This window comes from Lathamus discolor, chromosome 1, assembly GCF_037157495.1.
Source record: "Lathamus discolor isolate bLatDis1 chromosome 1, bLatDis1.hap1, whole genome shotgun sequence".
In the NCBI taxonomy this organism is placed as follows: Eukaryota; Metazoa; Chordata; class Aves; order Psittaciformes; family Psittacidae; genus Lathamus; species Lathamus discolor.
In genome coordinates, this window is record NC_088884.1 from 108,615,802 (window position 1) to 108,635,032 (window position 19,231).

At 39.3% G+C, this 19,231-nt stretch overlaps 1 protein-coding gene across 3 annotated transcripts in view; it reads right to left on the reverse strand.

The window, feature by feature from the left end:
• The window catches only part of CENPC (centromere protein C), a 28,451-nt gene extending 9,774 nt beyond the window's left edge, over window positions 1-18,677 (reverse strand). The window contains exons 1-16 of one of the 3 annotated variants that reach the window (XM_065689796.1): window positions 18,578-18,677; window positions 16,959-17,005; window positions 15,441-15,502; window positions 15,026-15,111; window positions 13,885-13,975; window positions 13,562-13,778; window positions 12,457-12,660; window positions 10,543-11,843; window positions 9,072-9,921; window positions 7,678-7,751; window positions 6,727-6,795; window positions 4,307-4,411; window positions 3,390-3,488; window positions 1,820-1,915; window positions 1,354-1,508; window positions 866-956 (exon numbers count right to left, since the gene is read on the reverse strand). In XM_065689796.1, the coding sequence (XP_065545868.1) occupies window positions 866-956; window positions 1,354-1,508; window positions 1,820-1,915; window positions 3,390-3,488; window positions 4,307-4,411; window positions 6,727-6,795; window positions 7,678-7,751; window positions 9,072-9,921; window positions 10,543-11,843; window positions 12,457-12,660; window positions 13,562-13,778; window positions 13,885-13,975; window positions 15,026-15,111; window positions 15,441-15,502; window positions 16,959-17,005; window positions 18,578-18,622 (3,592 nt within the window). In that variant the 5' untranslated portion in view covers window positions 18,623-18,677. Of the gene's footprint in view, window positions 1-865; window positions 957-1,353; window positions 1,509-1,819; window positions 1,916-3,389; window positions 3,489-4,306; window positions 4,412-6,726; window positions 6,796-7,677; window positions 7,752-9,071; window positions 9,922-10,542; window positions 11,844-12,456; window positions 12,661-13,561; window positions 13,782-13,884; window positions 13,976-15,025; window positions 15,112-15,440; window positions 15,503-16,958; window positions 17,006-18,577 lie in introns of all 3 variants that reach the window. The other 2 variants (XM_065689802.1, XM_065689791.1) reach the window with 2 other exon arrangements.
• Window positions 18,678-19,231: the final 554 nt, after the last annotated feature.

Here is a 19,231-nt window from a genome sequence, read left to right on the forward strand (position 1 = left end):
TGGCCACACAGAACTTTCAGCAGTTTTTATAATCTGCTTTTGCAAAGAGCAAACCAAAAAATTGTCTCTGCAGACCCCTATACTTTTAAAATTAAAACAAAGAGAAAACAGCTTCAAAGCATCAAACATTATTTGGACAATGACTGTTCAATCAGGATGTTCTGGTGAAAAGTTAATGGAAAAACAAGTGGTGCACCTTGTCATTTTCTAACATAGCCACTTCACAAGAAAGCTGTACAAAAGCTCTCTACAGCTCCATGAACTGCCTGCTTTACAACTACTACAGACTCTCCGGACTTGCATCTTACCCACTGAAGAACAATCTCCCATATGGAGGAATTCATTCTACTTTTATCTCAGAAGGGCAAAATCACTGTCTAAATTCTCAACAGCCCATGTGGAGTTACAAACCGTTCAAGTAGACATTCTGCACCTTTTATGTATCAAGCATAAAGTGCAAAAGGCAGTGAACTGGTCCAAATGGATTTTCACAATTATATGTAGAAAAAAACAGGCAACAGATAGCAACCGAAACAATTACATTAGCTACCACTATATATTAAGCTGTCTCTAAAGTTTCCCCAACACTATAGTTCAGGGACAGCATCAGAATACCAAGAGAAATTCACTCTTAGAACTTGGTAGTATCATAAATAACTTTGAGGCCAACTCACACAAACAAGCAGTGTTTGTACCACTGCATTCATATCCCGTCTTGGGTCACATTCCTGTCTTCACGACCCTATGTTTTCCAACTCTCTACTCAAAGATATCTTTCCTCACAATTCAGCTCCGTTTTGCTTAGCAGCTTGCTAACTGAGTCTCATCTATGTCCAACAGATTGGTTTTAAACACATGTACATACCTGCTGGAACACAGAAAAAGTCCCCTGTAGTCAGATAATATGATGTCTTATGTAAGGTAACAAGAAGTTTGCCACAGATAATATGGAAAGCCTTAATGAAAGCCAAACAGTTTTAAAGTTAGCAATGTTTCTTCTGCAAACATTTAAGAAAGTTATCCAAGAAAATATACTCTTTGTTTTGCTGTAACAAAATCAGAAACCAGATAAGCTAGATACTTCTATCTTGCCTGCAAGATCTAGAAGAAAGTATTCACTGACATACATATTTAATGTCAAGCAAAGCAGGGCAACACGCAGAGTGCCTACAACAAGTTCCTTTGGTTGTAACTGATTTCACAACTGAAATGATCCATTAATGTTTCCTGTATTAATGTGCATTATAGTGGGAGAAAACCCTGAAAAACCTACCAACGTTGCATGCACTTCTAACCAAAGATTTTACATTTACATAGTCCATTTTATAAAAATCAGAAAAAAATCATACTTACTATTGTATCCATGTGGACAAACTGATATCCCTTTTCTTTAAATGGTTTCAAAATCAATTTACCAATGGCAAAAGTAGATGTATCCAAATTTTTATATATTTCTACCGATTCATCTTTGAAGAAGCACGAGTTACTGCCTTCAGTGTTAACACATTCTACAAGAAGGTCCAGGAGATCAACATTAATATTAACACATAATTAGCCTTGTTACTAGCTCAGTAACTATTTATTAAATCCTACACATCACATATTGTTTCAGTGCAATACCCCCCAAGAGCTAGACTCAGTATTTAGATGAAAAATCAGGATGCTTTTTTGTATCTCCCACAGAATTTTCTCCAGAAGAGTGGTGAGTATTTCAACAGCTCACCCTTTTATGCCCAGTGTGGCATGAACAGTTCTTCTCCTTATCAGTTTAAATACTACAGAATTCAGACAGGCCCTTGGTCACACCCCTTCAACTCACTTAGAAGTACTTCCTCATTTGTTTCCGGGTCCACAACAGCAGTTGGCTTAGAAGTATCAGCCAGGCTGTGATCCATATTTGCAGGTATCTCACTTCCTGAGAAAAAACAAAAACCCACCATAACAAAAAACACAAAAATAATCACTCTACGTTTTAAAAACTTGATTATTTAACCACAAAATTTCTACAACTTTAGATTTCACACGTAAGTACTTAAATTTGGTTTAAGTGCCTACACAGACTGAATACACTTTCTTGAAATAAAGGGAAACCTTCCTTAACAATTCCCTGAAAATGTAGTTTTCATTGGAATTATTTTTGTGTGTAATAGATAAAGGGTCTCTAAAATCCTAAAGAATTTTCCAGGGGAATGCCAGCTATATATCCTATGCTATTGATGACAGTATTTATTTAAAAGGATCTGTGTTTTAAGAGAAGTGCTTTTCTAGCAACAGATGCTGAGAGGATATAAAATACATGATGTATGAAGAGCAAGTTTTTTCCTTTTACCTACTGCTGGTGGGTGTCAGGAGACTTAAGACATAAAGTGTTCAAAAGAATAAGCACATGTTCAATTTTCCTTTTCTCAAAAAATGCCATTAAAGGAATCTCACTTGAAGCTGTAAATCAGAGAACTATTTCTATAATAAAAAGGACTTTTCTAGAGAAGGAAACAGCCTAAGAGTTGATGACAACCTTACATTTTTCAAATAGAAATGAGACACTGGAGAATGTTCATGACAGCATAAATATCCCAAAGCTCTCTTGCAGAACTCTCTTAAGCAGACAATTTAAACTCCCTAGTGCACAGGAAATGTCCTTAAACGCAGTCAGAACATGGATGTTAAAACGCAGGCTTTAGCATTTTGTGACTGATATAGCACTCATGGCTGCTTAAATACTCTTATGCCACAACAGTCGGGGTAGGAGAAACTTGTTTGAAATAGCATTGTTCAAACATAACCATCTCTCTCTCAGAAGTAGCAACAGCTGCAACTCTCTATATAGCTATAAACACAAAATTTTTATCATATCAATAAAATTTAGAAATTTGTCCCAGAAATGCTACTCAATTGATGGTCATTATATGCATCACTTAATATTCAAGGATGCAAGCAAAAGATTACCTGTGAGCGTGAAAGTCTGTTAAAGAGGAAATCTACCACTTCTGGAAGACAGTTAAAATGCACCTAAAGCACCTTGTAAAATACAGCATGAACAGTCACTACCAGCTCAGGTTTACATGGACTGCAAATGATTTGTATTAAAACATAGACTGTACTTAGAGCAAAGGCTGATCTAGACCAGGATCCTGTCTCCCATCAATGGCCAAAAGTATACCTCTTCCTTTGCAATGCTGAAATGTTAAAAGTTTCTACGAGATTATACAGCATTGCTATAAATACAGTAAGAACAGTTTTTCCGTATCACCACATTAATACATCTATTACCCAGAGAGATTCTTTTTTTTTTTTTTTTTACAGCAGGAAAATCTTACAGCAATGGGAGTATTTTCATTTCTTTTTAAGTATCAAAAGAAAAAAGTCTGTATTCATATCTGTTTTCGTACTTTTTTCATCCCTTCTCTGCTTGTGACCATCCTTCCTCTGTGTAATCTTCCTGGGAGGTTCCGGTTCTGGACACACTATTCCACTAATCACAAGTCCTCCTGAAAAAAAACAGAAAGCTCATTAACTCATAATAATTTTTCAAGAATGCAGACTTGCACAACCAACATGCATTTCAGTTGAGGATATATTTCCTTGATGCTGAAATATTCAGATTGTTTTAGAAAGCCAGAACAAACCAGAAAGCTTTTCAACTTCATTTCGGAACGTAATGCATCTTGAAACTTTTTTTAAAAGGATTTGATCATATTTCAGTCAGAGAACATTTCAGAAATCCACGACATAAGAGTAATTTTTAAGATAAAACATCAATCTTAGGGACCCAAAAAATTTTTATTTTCAAGCCGACTAACTGATTAGGAAAGGACTAAAAGAGGCTGAACTGTCAGAAAAAAAATAAAAACCCTGAGAACATCAGATCTATTCAGATCAGATCCCGAAGATCTATTCTAACACTTTGAGGAGTTACTGAGATTGGATAAAATACTGTAATATCTACTCTGGAGAACAATCCCCACACAAAGGGAAATGATCCAATGAATGATCCAGTAGACTCCCTCTTTTTCCGGTGACATACAGAATCTCTGACGTAATAAACCTTCTAGCAGAGAGAAACGCTTTGTTCTTCTCTAAACGGTTAAGGCAAGGCTGATACTATTTCTAGCTGACACTGGAGTAGCAGGAGAGGAAACGGACTACACAGAAAGATGCCTAAATAACTGGAGACCATAAAGGATCCACTTTCTAAAAAAAATTACCAACTGTTACGAACCTCAAGGCTTTCACAGCACAAGATCAATCCAGATTTCTCTTTACTGCTCTATGGGGAGAAAGCAAATGGGTATTTTGGAAGTAGTACCTGAAGGCCTCATCGTATAGTTCACACGCTCGCCTCGCCAATATTCCAGAGGTCTCAGTCGTAACCTTTTTGTCCGACGAACATTAGGTGTGTTGGAAGGCATTACTAATTTAAAGGATGAAATAATTTACATTAAGTACGAAAGGAAAATTGGGAAATGGAAAACATTACATATCCTTTCCTGTTGTTCCATATCAGGGGGGTCAGCACTTCCCAGCTGATAATTATATCAAACTGCCATCACAACAGGAAAAGGGAATCAGCATTGCCAAAAGCATTCTTTTACATACATCAATATTTATTCTTTTTCTTAAAGTCACAATGCTGCCTTCATATTAGATTTCATTCTACATATCTTAGTGAATCTGAGATATGGACATTAGGGACACAAGCACAAGTAGCAGCAAACATAGAATCATAGAATAGTTAGGGCTGGAAAGGACATTAAGATCATCAAGTTCCAATCCCCCTGCCATGGGCAGGGACACCTCACACTAAACACCATGTTATCCAAGGCTCTGTCCAACCTGACCTTGAGCACTGCCAGGGATGGAGCATTCACAACTTCCCTGGGCAACCCAGTCCAGTGCCTCACCACCCTTACAGTAAAGAACTTCCTCCTTATATCCAATCTAAACTTCTCCTGTTTAAGTTTTAACCCATTACCCCTTATCTTGTCACTGCAGTTCCTAATGAAGAGTCCCTCCCCAGCATCCTTATAGGCCCCTTCAGATACTGGAAGGCTGCTATGATGTCTCCAGGCTGAACAGCCCCAACTTTCTCAGCCTGCCTTCATACGGGAGGTGCTCCAGTCCCCTGGGCATCCTCATGGCCCTCCTCTGGACTTGTTCCAACAGTTCCATGTCCTTTTTATGTTGAGGACACCAGAACTGCACACAATACTCCAAGTGAGGTCTCACGAGAGCAGAGTAGAGGGGCAGGATCACCTCCTTCGACCTGCTGGTCACGCTCCTTTTGATGCAGCCCAGGATACGGTTGGCTTTCTGGGGTGTAAGCGCGCACTGAAGCCGGCTCATGTTCATTTTCTCATCAACCAACACCCCCAAGTCCTTCTCCGCAGGGCTGCTCTGAATCTCTTCTCTGAGCAACCTGTATTTGTGCCTGGGATTGCTTTGACCCAGGTGTAGGACCTTGCACTTGGCACGGTTAAACTTCATAAGGTTGGCATCAGCCCACCTTACAAGCGTGTCAAGGTCCCTCTGGATGGCATTCCTTCCCTCCAGGATATCAACCAAACCACATAGCTTGATGTCATGGGCAGGATTGCTGAGGGCGCACTCAATCCCACTGTCCATGTCACTGACAAAGATGTTGAACAAGACCAGTCCCAACACCAGTCCCTGAGGGACACCACTCATTACTGGTCTCCAGAAGGACATTGAGCCATTGACCACAATTCTTTGCATGTGGCCATCCAGCCAATTCTTTATCCACCGAGTGGTCCATCTATCAAATTGATGTCTCTCCAATTTAGAGACAAGGATGTTGTGCGGGACAGTGTTGAACACTTTGCACAACTGTGTAGACACAAACTCTCAACAAAGACTAAATGTGAAGGATTTCATTAGCAACAGTGAAAAGGCACTGCCCTGGTAGTGCAAGAGGAGAGTAATAAAGAATGCATAAGCAGCCTCTTGGTTTCAAGATTCTTAAATCCAATCTCCAAGTTCCAGGAGAGCAGCACTTTTGCCAGCAGAAACCCCCCACATTTCCAAGACTTCTCAGGTATTTATCTTAATTATTACTAAGTCTCAACTTTCAATTTGTCTAAGCTGCCATATATGAATATGGTAACATTCAATATTCTCGTGTTTGTGAGAAAGAATAAAAGCCCCCTGAGAGCTGAAAGCAAGTTAGTCAAGAATATTTACAGGCTAAAAATAAAAATGGTAAATAACTTGCTGCAATAGCTTTTGAAGGCAGACATAACTATAGTGTGCATAATATACTAATGAAGGGAATAAAACCCAATAAAACTCTCCAGTACGGGACTACAATTGACTGTTTGCCCATTGCTCCATCCTATCCAGACTCAGACCACCACAGAAGGCAGGTTATTTGCACCCTCAGTTATACTGTTTAAAACCAAACTCTTATTGTTCTTATTGAACTGTGAGCAGTGTCTTGACTCAATATTAAATGAAAAACAAAAATGTGACAGTTAAAAAGGTAACTGTTGAATACAGTAATAAAAATGAAATACTAGAAGTTTTAAAAGTAATTTACAAATTAGAGCAGGGTTAATGTACACTGAAGAACTACCAGGCCTTATCTGTAAATACTAACATACGAACTCATTTCTAGGTGCCTTCCTATGTCTCATTCAGCAAAGTTTACATCAAGTTGGAAATGCATTTGTATTTATGCACTTACACTAAGATATTTTAAAATAACCTTACCTATTTTATGTCTTGCTAATTCGTCTGACAACAGATGTTGTATTTTACTGTCCAATCCTTCAGAATTATCTGAAAATACATTCAAAACCCACAATTATAATAATATACTATTCCTGACTTTTATTCACTCTACCCACTTGAAGCAACCAAAGGTAACATAAGCAGAAGTTCTTTTTCCTTTAGCCATACATGAAACTCAGTGTAGATAAACAGTACGTGCAATTAGCTTTTAAGCAGTGTAAGCTTGAAAATTACATGAAAACTATACATTCAAGTAAATATTTCCCAGGCCCATTCCTCTGATAAAACAAACATTGGCGAAGTATAACTACACATACTATTTTATTGCTCATAGTGAAAGGTCACTCAGCTTTATACCACTCAAGTCTGACTTTAGAACAACCTTCTTATCAGAACACATACAAAACTAGGTCTTTGAAGAAAACACTGCATGAATGAGTAACATTCACAACTGGCTCTAAAACACTAACGAAAAGACTTCCTGTCCCTAGGGTTCATATTCATGATGACAACATGCGCAACTTATGTAGGGGAACTTAAAAGGAAAAAAAGCAAAGTATTTTTAGGCAAACCAGCCATGATACCATAAAGATGTACAATCTGGTCTGAAGTGATCAAGTAACATCACATGGCAACACACCAAACTGCTACAAACCAAGCCTAAAAATTGTATTCAAAGTATTCTGGAAGGATAACTTCATCTTGGCAGGCCTAATGCCAAACCATGTAGTACTTGCCCCTCCAAAGCTAACACATGGTAAAGCCTGAATACTGTATCATGGATTTTGGCAGAGGTGACCAGAGCCATTACAATCTGCATTCTTACCCTGGACAAGCAGAGTACAACATTAAGAAATTACTAAACCATGAAATACGACTTATAAGAAGCTTATACATAAAATGGAAGAAAATAACAACTTTAAACATTACCTGAAGATGTATTATCCTGTTCACAATATTGACTTCCGGAAGTGAATTTATCACAATGTTCTAGAACAGGCCTGCTTCAAAGGTAAAAAAAAAAGACACTGCTTGAATACGTTAAATGGCAAAGCAGCATTACAGCACTACCAAAAATAGCGAATTTAAGGGATTTTTTTTCAGATCACGTGAGATGGTTTTTTTTCCTTCTAAACTTGTCTGTACTGATTAGACATTGAAGCAAATGACTGCTAGTTAGGAGTCACAGGTCTGAAATTCATCAGTTGCTTCTTTACTTGGTCATTAGGCAGACAAACAAGTGTTCACACCATCCCTCTAAACAGGTTTCTTAAAAATCTTTTATCAATTTCTTGTTTTTTCTCCCTTTGAGAAGAAACAGACCTTCTCCACTCCTCTGTAGCACTACCTTCCAAACTATTTTCCACAGAACATGATTACGGAACTGCTTTAAAGAATAATTTGCATACTGTAAAGAAAGGACAATAAAACAGTTCGTAATTGTAATTTGTAGTATGCATTCTGACATAAAATTTTCCACATAAAATGACAATAATTAACATATATGTAACTCCACCAAAGATTCTCTAGCAGTCAAATGACTTCTAACAGGACCTCTCTTAGAACCTTAGCACTAGTATCCCTAACTTTTCCACCTTCCCCTATCTGTGGCTGTGCTTCACTGCTTTTACCATGCCAATGAAGTTCAGGGGTGATCCTCCAAAAGGTGCATTTCAATGCTAGATTTGCAAAGCTGCACTACAAATATGTCCAAGTCAGGAACAGGTTCACGAACATATTATTACATATATTATAACATATTATTATTACGTTTACTGTTAAGTCAATTTTGCTTACTAAAAGAAACCTGTAAGTCCACAATATTACGTACTGAACAGATTCATTAAAAAAATAATTAAAAAGCACTGCAAAAAGCAGCAATTAAAATCCCAATTAGACCGGTTAAACAGACTAAGTCTTTTAATTACCAATCAGTAGTAAAGTTAATTCTTCAGAAATATAGTTGAAGAGTTAAAACACTATTTTCTCTGTTTATAAACAAAGAAACAAACCTGACAGTGAAGTCATTCTACGGGTGGTGGGCTTGTGTGCACATGTAGGGGGGCTTTTTATTTTATTTGGTTTTGAACTGGATCTGCTACTCAGGTCTCAAAGGCACACACTAAAAAATCCAGCACAAGTTTCTTTATGTAGAAGCATACACTAGATTTGGCACCCACCTCTGTGACTAGGATGTTGATTACACCATTTGGTTTCCCTATTAGCTATTCAGTTTGGCGATTACTGCTTAAAAGTTAACAAGATGCATTTAATTATCTACCAAGTTATACTATACTTGTAAGGAATTACATAAATAAACATACTTTAGTCCACGTTGTGCGTAACGTTTTCTTTTGTTACGTTTTATTTTCACATCTGATAACTTGTGGTTTTCCCTTGTACTTTCCTGTACAGAAGAACTGTCAGAATCCATTTCAGACTCATTGTCCTCAGGGCCTAAGCAAACACCTTCACTGTTTCTGCAGTGACTCCTTTTGGGTATCTTCCCTGAAGACTTAGCTGACAGCAGTTTCTTTCCAGAATTCTTCACGCTGCCTACGACATGCTGTAGTGCTTTTACAGGAGTTTCGTAATTTGCACCACCAATGGATTCCAATGTCTGCAATACATTTTTAGGCTTTTTAGACTGAGCCGAGTTCTGAATCACAGAAGTCTCTAATTCCTGATGCAGGACTGAGGCAAACACCTCATCCAATTTCACAGGCTCACTTTCAAGCTCTTCTTCACTGGGTACACTGTGAGAAATCTCCTTTCTTTGTAACTGAGGCTTTCTCTCACTACTTTTCTTGCCAGTTTTTTTAAGCTTCTTCCTTGAACTTCCTGCTAGTCTCTTAGTTACTGTAGCCCCGGGATGTTTCTGCTTAACAGATTGTTTCTTGTGAACTAAATGCTGAGAAGCTTTTGAAGCTGACCGCAGAACCCCGGAAAACTTCAGCTTCTCTTTTGGAGACAGAGACCGCTTTTGCTGGTGCCCAGCTGAGGACATAAGTGAATCCTCACTTGGCATTACCATTGTTTTACATCGTTCTGCATCACATGCTTTTGTTTCCAGACCAGACTGTGACAACGTAATTTTTTTGGCTTCTGGTTTCCAGGATGTGTCCTTTTTCTTGTTTGGAGAGCTTTGCTTAAGTGCATCCTTTTTAGTCTTTCCTATCAATACACAAAACAGTTGGACATTAGTATCTCTTCTAATTGAACCTGAAGATATATGATTTAATAACGGAAGAGAAAAATAAAGCATTATAATAATTTTTAAAAAGTATCACAAAAGCAGATTTTTCTCTGATGCTTAAAAGAAGGCTTTCTCTGAACTACAGTATATAAAAAAATTAAACCAGAATTTTCAGTGTACTGCCCAGCAGACAAAAAAAAGCACAAATGTTACATTCAATCTGCTTTCCAGTTTTCAGTATTTCCTGCTACAAAACCCTTCACAAATAATTCTTAAAAACTCATCTCCATCAGTTCAAGCTTCTTTTCTACACAGAGAGGAGCAAAAGCTTTTGGGTAGCTACAAGCTCTTTGCTTGTAAGATAAGACAACACTGCTAACTTATTTTTTAATGTCTTAACAGAAAGAGCCGGACAACGGGGGGGGTGCGAAGACACTGTCTCACCACCTTCTACACACCCACACTTAACTGCAACTGAAACATCAATTAGGAATCCATTAATGTCTCTCATTGACTTCACCCTTATTTCCAAACAAACCACCACAAAAAATATCCAGCCATACAACCAGGAAGTCTAAAGACCTGTTTAAATAACTTACCCATATGAGTAACGTTTTGCCTTCGAGATTTAAGAACCTTTCCTTCGCTGTCAGAGATGGAATCTGATTCTGATGTTCCTTCTAATTCATGTGTTCTGACATCCAAATCATCCATTTTCTGTTTAGTACGTGCTTCAACCTGTACTTTTCTCTTCTTGCCTTTCTTACCCTTTGTCTTCTCCTTTTCCATACGAGTAACGTTTTGCTTTTGAGATTTAAGAAACTTTCCTTCACTGTCAGAGATGGAGTCTGATTCTGATGTTCCTTCTGATTCACGCATTCTGACATCCAAATCATCCATTTTCTGTTTATTACATGCTTCACCCTGCACTTTTATCTTCTTGCCTTTCTTACCCTCTGTCTTCTCCCTTTCCATACGAGTAACATTTTGCCTTCGAGATTTAAGAACCTTTCCTTCACTGTCAGAGACGGAATCTGATTCTGATGTTCCTTTTAATTCATGTGTTCTGACATCCAAATCATCCATTTTCTGTTTAGTACATGCTTCACCCTGCACTTTAATCTTCTTGCCTTTCTTACCCTCTGTCTTCTCCCTTTCCATACGAGTAACATTTTGCCTTCGAGATTTAAGAACCTTTTCTTCACTGTCAGAGATGGAATCTGATTCTGATGTTCCTTTTAATTCATGTGTTCTGACATCCAAATCATCCATTTTCTGTTTAGTACATGCTTCACCCTGCACTTTTATCTTCTTGCCTTTCTTACCCTCTGTCTTCTCCCTTTCCATACGAGTAACATTTTGCCTTCGAGATTTAAGAACCTTTTCTTCACTGTCAGAGATGGAATCTGATTCTGATGTTCCTTTTAATTCATGTGTTCTGACATCCAAATCATCCATTTTCTGTTTAGTACATGCTTCACCCTGCACTTTTATCTTCTTGCCTTTCTTACCCTCTGTCTTCTCCCTTTCCATACGAGTAACATTTTGCCTTCGAGATTTAAGAACCTTTTCTTCACTGTCAGAGATGGAATCTGATTCTGATGTTCCTTTCAATTGATGTATGCTGAAGTCTAAATCATCCATTTTCTGTTTAGTAAGTGCTTCAACCTGTGTTTTTCCGTTCTTGCTTTTCTTACCCTCTGTCATCTTTTCAGAGGGCTGAAACTTAGAAACAGGAGTTGCAGAGCTAGCTTTTCTTGATTTTTTGTTCGTACGGGGTATTGAAAAGAAAGAATTAACAGATACATCATATGATTCATCAATGAAAAAATCACATTCATTTTCTATATCTTGATCTTTCATAGGAGGAGGCGATGGAGGTGATATTGAGGCTGAATACCTAAAGAAAGGAGGGACAAAGTAGTCACATCATGTGGGGAGAAAAAATGAATCAAAATCTCACAAAACTAGCGATGACTCTAGAACACTGAAACATGCTACAAGACATTCCTCAGAAGGATTACTATAAAGTTCATCATTCACTGCCCTTTAGCTTCCAAAGAGAACACAAGGCCTGCTTCTCCTTGCTGTGTGCTCATATGCACACCTCTTTATTTCTCAGATGCTGGATAGTCAGCTTCCTATCTAACTGGTCAGCTCCATATTAGCTTTGAAAAAGTCTGTTTGATAACTGCTGACTTCAGAATCACATAAGGTTTTCCTGAATCCTCCAACCTACCTATCAAAACATCTCAGGCTCAATCTGAAACACTATTTAATAGCTACACACTATTTTACTGGCAGACAAAAGCAACAGCACTGTTAAATCCTAACAGCACAGAACTCTGAAACAATTATTCAAACCCTTTCTCAAGAGGCATTTTTCAGTATGTTTTGGGATAGACCAATGTTTCTCCCAGACCATGTTTCCAGGTAGAAGGATGCTGCACCAGTACTCAGGACTGAGTTATTTTACTAGCAAATTACATTCCCTATTAAGCCTCAAAACAAACCTTTTTCCAGGTGTTTCTGTTGCTACAGCTGCTAAGACAACTGAAGAGAAAGACTTCCTTTTCTGTATAGAAGACGTAGCAATACGTTCTGTTCCATTCATGAGAACAACCTGCTCATCTCTTCCAGTCTGAGGTCCTCCCAGATTTTTAACTTCCATGTGGCTCTTCACTGCAGCAGGAGCATTTTGGCCATGAACGTGTAATCTATGTAGGAGAAACAGCATTCAAATATGCTATAAATTCTGAGTGCACATGAAGCCTCACGTGGATGGACAGATGCTGTCATTTTCTCCTGCAGACAGTGTCTCACTTCTCATGAATGAGCTTCCACTTGGTAATTTGCTGGAACACAGGTTAGCTGTACTACTTTCCAGCATAGTGACAAGTATCTAAATCAATGAGGCAACATGGGGTCAGCCTGTGATTTGACCAAAGTGAGGGCTGCACAGCAAGAACAATTCCTAACTTTAGGAGAATGCAATTCAGAAACTGTCAGGTTTCCTAGACTCCAGGTGCACTCTCCTCCAAAACTCATTCCATCAATGGGTGTCAATAGGATCTATTGGGATTAGTGTCAGTCCCCCTTCATGATCTAGCCTGGAGAGTCAGTCCTCCAAGAACTGTGGCTGGGACCACTGGCCACTCTAGCAGCTGGACTTCAGATTTTTCAGAGAGGAGGTATGATCAAATTGAAGCTGTTCTACTTTGCTTAAAGCACCAGTATATTCAGACTGAGAGGAACAATGACTGCTCATCTCTGCTTTAACGGATTTTTTAACTGTCACAGGACTCACTGAAAAAGTCTCGACTACTTGAGAAGTCAACAATTTGGGGCACTTTCTGTGAAAAAGGAGTCCAAATCTGTTCTGACATGCTTCCTGTACTTGGGTCCTGCACTTCTGCAAATTAACCCTTATCACCAGAATATTTAATAAAAAACAATTCTGCTCTTTCTAAACCCAAATATGAAAATATTCTCAAAAGCTTGGAATTATTTTTTTATTACCTCAAAATCCAAACTCATAAATAATTGAAACCACCATGTTAATTTATCCTGGGGGGGGAAAACACACATGATACCACCACCACATTCAGATCTACTTACGTATGTACAGGAGGACCTTTTGCTTCCTCCAGAAGAAGTAATCTAATTGGCCCATGATCATCCTCAGGGTCCAAAGACACATCAGGACTTTTGCGTAGTGCTTCAACATCTTTTAATGTATCATTTGTTTTTATTTTAGACACTGGAGACTCTGGGGTTTTAGAATCAGCTACATAATCACATATCACAGGCTTCAGAGGTGATGTATGTGAGCATCCTGCTATATAAATAAAATAGGTTTAATTCTTCTACTCAAAACCTTAAAAAAACCCCATGAAAGTTACCCAAAATAAAAAACTTAATTCAATAATAGCGCTACCAACCTCTGTTGTTGACTGGTTTTAGTGGTGACGCAGGTAAGGACACTGCAGAATTAAAGGCTCTTTCCACAGAGTTAGTTAACTCTCCCGTTGACTGCATAGTTGATAATGAATAATGAGACAAAGTAAAATATTTGATATAGCAACACTGTTTTGACAGGTATATAAATTTCTACAGAACACAATATAATTTCCTTCTCTTAATTCTTACTCATTTGAAGCACATTTCTATTCTAACTAAACACTTCCATTTCCTATCACTTAACATTTGCTAAAAGTAACTGGAAATTTCAAACAGGTAAAACAGTGGGCAAGGTAACAACTGATTTGCAGCTTTGAACAGACAACCTGCTAGCCCACAGGCAACCTATTTACTCTTTTCACTAGAGTGAATTAATCTAAACAATTTAATTCATCTTCATTAAGTCAGGCTGAGGTTTTGCAAAAATCAGTTTGAGATTATGCAGGATTCTAACATCAGACTGAAGTAAACAAACACCATTATAAAGGATGCCTGTTCTCAACACTATTAATAGAATACCCTATTTTTATAAAACACTACTAGAATCAAAACATTAAAACTGAATATACAAACTACATTATTGGCATAACTCTGTCAGACAGCACACGAACAAGACCTTTGGCTTGTCTCCTCTCTTCAACAAAGTTACAGGTATACAAAGTCATTGTACAGGTAACTTTATCAGGAGTACACAAGCTACAAGAACCATCTTTCAATTTTACTATTTAGTGGATACTAAGAACTGTGTCCATATATTTGGCAAAGTGTCTGAAACCACCCCCAAAGGAGTCCAAAACAGCCTTACCCACCACCAGTTAAAAGGCAGATGCTTCAACCTAAGACCATGAGAGATTTTAGTACCCTAGCAAAAAGCTGAAAAAGCTTTTATTAGCAAAAAAAACCAAGAAAATAAGCTATTAAATAAATCTAGTTATAGGATTTTACTATTATAGCACAACAAACTGAGAAAATAGCATCACCAACAACTATTACAGAAGGTTACATTATAGCCTATATACTAATTCAAGTGACACATGGAGCTTACACTCATACAGAACTAAACTTGTACCCAAGTAAAACTGTACCCAACAACAGGTTGTGACCCTGCTATAACTAACTTACCCTTGTAGTCATGTTGTCATTTCTGATGATAGGAGTTGAGCAATGCGCTGGACTTGAAGAGGTAATTGTAAGATCATTGCCACAACCTATAACAAAAAACTATAAATAAGGGATTCTTGGAGTTGTCAAGGTTTTACTTATTTCAGCAAGTTCTTAAGGCTTGTTAAGGTCACATAAATGCAAACAAGAAAGAAACCAGCTACTCAGGAAAATTATTACCTTTATGAGACAGCTAAGACACAGTTTTAAGTGGCTGGGGAATGCTTTTAAAGACTGTGAGAAAGACTTTATTTTTACTCATTTTATCTCTATTTTTTATTACCATTATTTACAGACCATTAAATATAATACAAGGAAGACTGGTTTGGGTTTTTTTTAACCAGCAAATGAAACAAAACACCAAATCAAAGCTTACTTTCAAAACCGTCCTGTATGAGTTCCAATACATTTTGGCCTGGTTCTACAGCAATCTTATTTCTAGAAAGAAGAGGGGAAAAAAACCCAAACATTTTCAATTAGAAATACTAAATGTTCCTATCCCAGCAATAAAAAAGCTGTAAAGTTCTTACTGATTAATATTTCAGATTATTATTTCTACTAGTCCCAAATTTAACACATTTTACCTACCATTTCCATGCAGATATCTGCAAAGAAACTTGTCTAAATAAAGATTCCAGGAGAAAAAGACCCACTGACATAGAATATAATGAAAATTAAGAAATCTCTTTACATAAAACACGTAAGTACTGCAACAGCTCTCAGGTAGAAAAGCTTTGTGCTGGAGAGGGACTCTTCATCAGGGACTGTAGCAATAGGACAAAGGGTAATGGGTTCAGACTTCAACAGGAGAAGTTCAGGCTGGATATAAGGAAGAAGTTCTTTACTGTGAGAGTGGTGAGGCACTGGAATGGGCTGCCCGAAGGAGTGGTGAATGCTCCATTCCTGGCAGTGCTCAAGGCCAGGTTAGCCAGAGTCTTGGGAGACATGGTCTACGGTGAGGTGTCCCTGCCCATGGCAGAGTGGTTGGAACTAGATGATCTTAAGGTCCTTTCCAATTCTAACTACTCTATGATTCTGTGAATATAGATTCTCTCTTGAAATCATCTTTTGAAAAATCAGTCCTCAAGTCATGGTGCCTGCAGTGACCCAGCCTCAGCAGACCCAGAAATTAAATGCATAGGCATCCATCCCTTCACACAAGGAGTCACCTCTGCTCCTCTGTTATTCTGTGCTTCTACAAAAGTTTCAGCAGCAAGAACTGGCTTGCGGTATCAAGTCCGTAGGCAAGCAAACAACTCAGCTGCTGGATTGCTATTTCAAACCACCCCAGCACAAATGAAAGTGGCAAAAGTGATGAACTAGCCAGAAAATGTTGATCAAAACAAAAATAACAACAGAAAAGCCATGGAGTATTTCTCCAGGAATATTACATGCCTTTAAAAACAGATAATTTGGTACATTTGGTAAGATCATGAAATGCATGTCTAAAAATGGATTCCAGTAACAAAAAGCTCACAGACTTATGACATGCCTTTAGAGAAAGCTACAGCACTGCAAATACTTATGCTTAACATTTATCAGCAAGGGCCGAATAAGCTAGAACTCTGTGTGTGCTTCATCTCTCCACCACCTAAAAGGCAAAATGTTTGCACAGACTACTGTTTCTGTGCTCAGGCATCCTAGATGGGCTAGCTTAGGCATAGCTACACCACAGTTTCCTTCCCCAGCAAAGAAAAAGAAACCCTTGATACTTCATCCCCTCCCTGCACAATTTGCACCTCTCACCACTAGAAAAATACAAGTTTAGGAAACAACATGTGATCAGCTTACTAACATACACCCAATAGTTTTGATGTTAAGCTCGCGAAGAAAAAAATCAGCATAATTTTTCCAAGCAATTGTATCTAAGAATAAAATGTTAAATGCAAATTACCCTCTTCCACGGCAGAATCTTGCTCTGTACTCTCTTTTATGACAATCCTGTGAAGAAATAAGAATCAATTTTTACTAAGCATGGTGACCACTGACAGAGAAACAAACAAATGACCACCCTCCTGTTTCTCATGTAAGTCAGTCTCAGGAATTCTTGATCCATTTGAACCTAGTGGGAGTTACAGTAGCCCTGTTTTTTCTAAAACACCACAGCAGCCACAACCCCTATAACGACTTCCAGAAATTCTCCTTTTCTCAAGAACCATGAAGCATCCATTGCATTTAAAGTCAGAGAGACTTACAGGAGACTTACATGACAGAAATCACAAACAAACTAGTGGTTAACATTTCTGCGACAATTACAGAAATAATCTTTTAAGTAAGGAAAAGGAATTAACTATCACAAAACAAGCTAGCACATAACCTTACAACACACCTGTTGCTCTGTGAGAACTGCTTACATGGAGATTCTTGCCCTGTGTTTACCACCAGCAAGACCAGGCTGACAGGCAATGGCAGCATGTCAACTGTTCCATGGGAAAACTAAAGTCTGGATTAACTACTCCCAGCGCTTCTTTCTGTACTTAAACCCCTAGTATCATTCAAATAGCAGACATGACTCCAGTCATCTATTACCATAACTAGAGTAGTAACAATCCAGTATATTATCAGTATTACTTTCCACGCCAACAAATTTAACTAACCCTACTTTGCCCCGGAAGAGGCAAAGACTGTAGAGAATAAAAACAGGAAGGGCGGGCAAATTAAAGTAAGCAGAGTGCAGTTTTTCAGCAATATGACAAGAAAACAGTGCAAAAAATTCTAATTTTAGCTGAAAAACAAACATGACCTCTTATTTGTTTGTGTAAATTAGAATAGAGTGTATATGCAGTGTGGAGACTACCTAGTCCTAACACAATAGAATTTAGCATATTTTTCTAAGTTGGTCATATTGGCATTACTCTAGGTCACACAGGAAAACAGCTGATCAAAAGTCATCACGTCAGAAACACTCCAGACCCATACTCCACAGCAAAGCAGTCACCCAGGCTTAAACTTCTTTCTCTTGCAGCGGAGCAGGGTACTACGAACCGGCAAGCAACCTTTCACCTAAGAAAATTAACAATTCCTGTAACAGATCTAAAAGAGCTTTTAACAGTTTATTTATCATTATACTATACTACATACAGAGCTTTAAAAAATTAAGCTCCCCGTGTATCTCTGACAGATAACTACAGGAGGAAGACGAGTACCTCTGCAGCACGTCCGGACAAGAGTCACTGGTTCTTTAACACGCTAACCCACGAAAGGAAGATCTCCAAGACGAGTAACAGGCGCAGCTGCCGGCAGCCCAAGGGAAACGGGGTCCCAGCAGGCAAGCCCTCAGAGCAGAAGTCCTTATGCCAGCAACCGGGACCAAGAGGGAGAGCAGAGCACTCACCCACCCCACCCCACCTCCCTCAGGAGAAGCCTCACCGCGCCGTGAAAGGCTGAAGGACGGCCCCGCCCGCCCCTCAGGAGCGCAGTAAGGGGAGGGCCGCGCCGCTGCTCTTACGGAAGCTAACCGCCCCTGTCCCCGACACTGCCCTCTCCCCGCCGCCGCTCCCCGCGCCCCCTCACCCAGTCATTCGCCGTCCGAGGCTGCCGCGACGAGGACGACGACATCAGGGCCGCGGGACCGGGCCGCGCGTCCCCACGCCACGGCCCCCCTCACATGCACACACACACACCCCCCGCCACCACCGCTTTCAAACCTCGGCCTGCTTCGCGCCGAGAGCGGGCAGCGGCCACGCCCCCTGCTCCCTACTCCATTGGTCGGCGGCCGCTGAGAGCCAATGAGGGCGGTTGCTTTTTGCGCGCGCGCGCAGCCACCTCACAACCGCCTTCTGCGCGGACCGTTGCGCTGCCGTGAGGGGAGGCTGTGGGGGCGGCCCTCACGGCACACCTACGGCCGCCGCAGGGTCATGTACGTTTTGCTTTAAGGCATAAGCAACGAACGAAAAGCAAAAACCGGTTGTGAACGTAACGTTGTAATACCCTCCATCTCTTACGGTATCTGCAAAAGACGGCCCCAAAATATAATCGTAAAATGATGCTTATCCATACACACTGGCAAGCAGTGGACTAAGTGCTGACTTGTCATCGCGAGCCTTGCCAAGCAAATGTACGGGTACCAGTGTTCATTAGCATTCATCGGCGGAGTCTAAGTCTGCCATTTAAACAGAGCCAGTAAAGAACACGTACCAAAACCTGCATTTTAGCCAAAATTGCGAA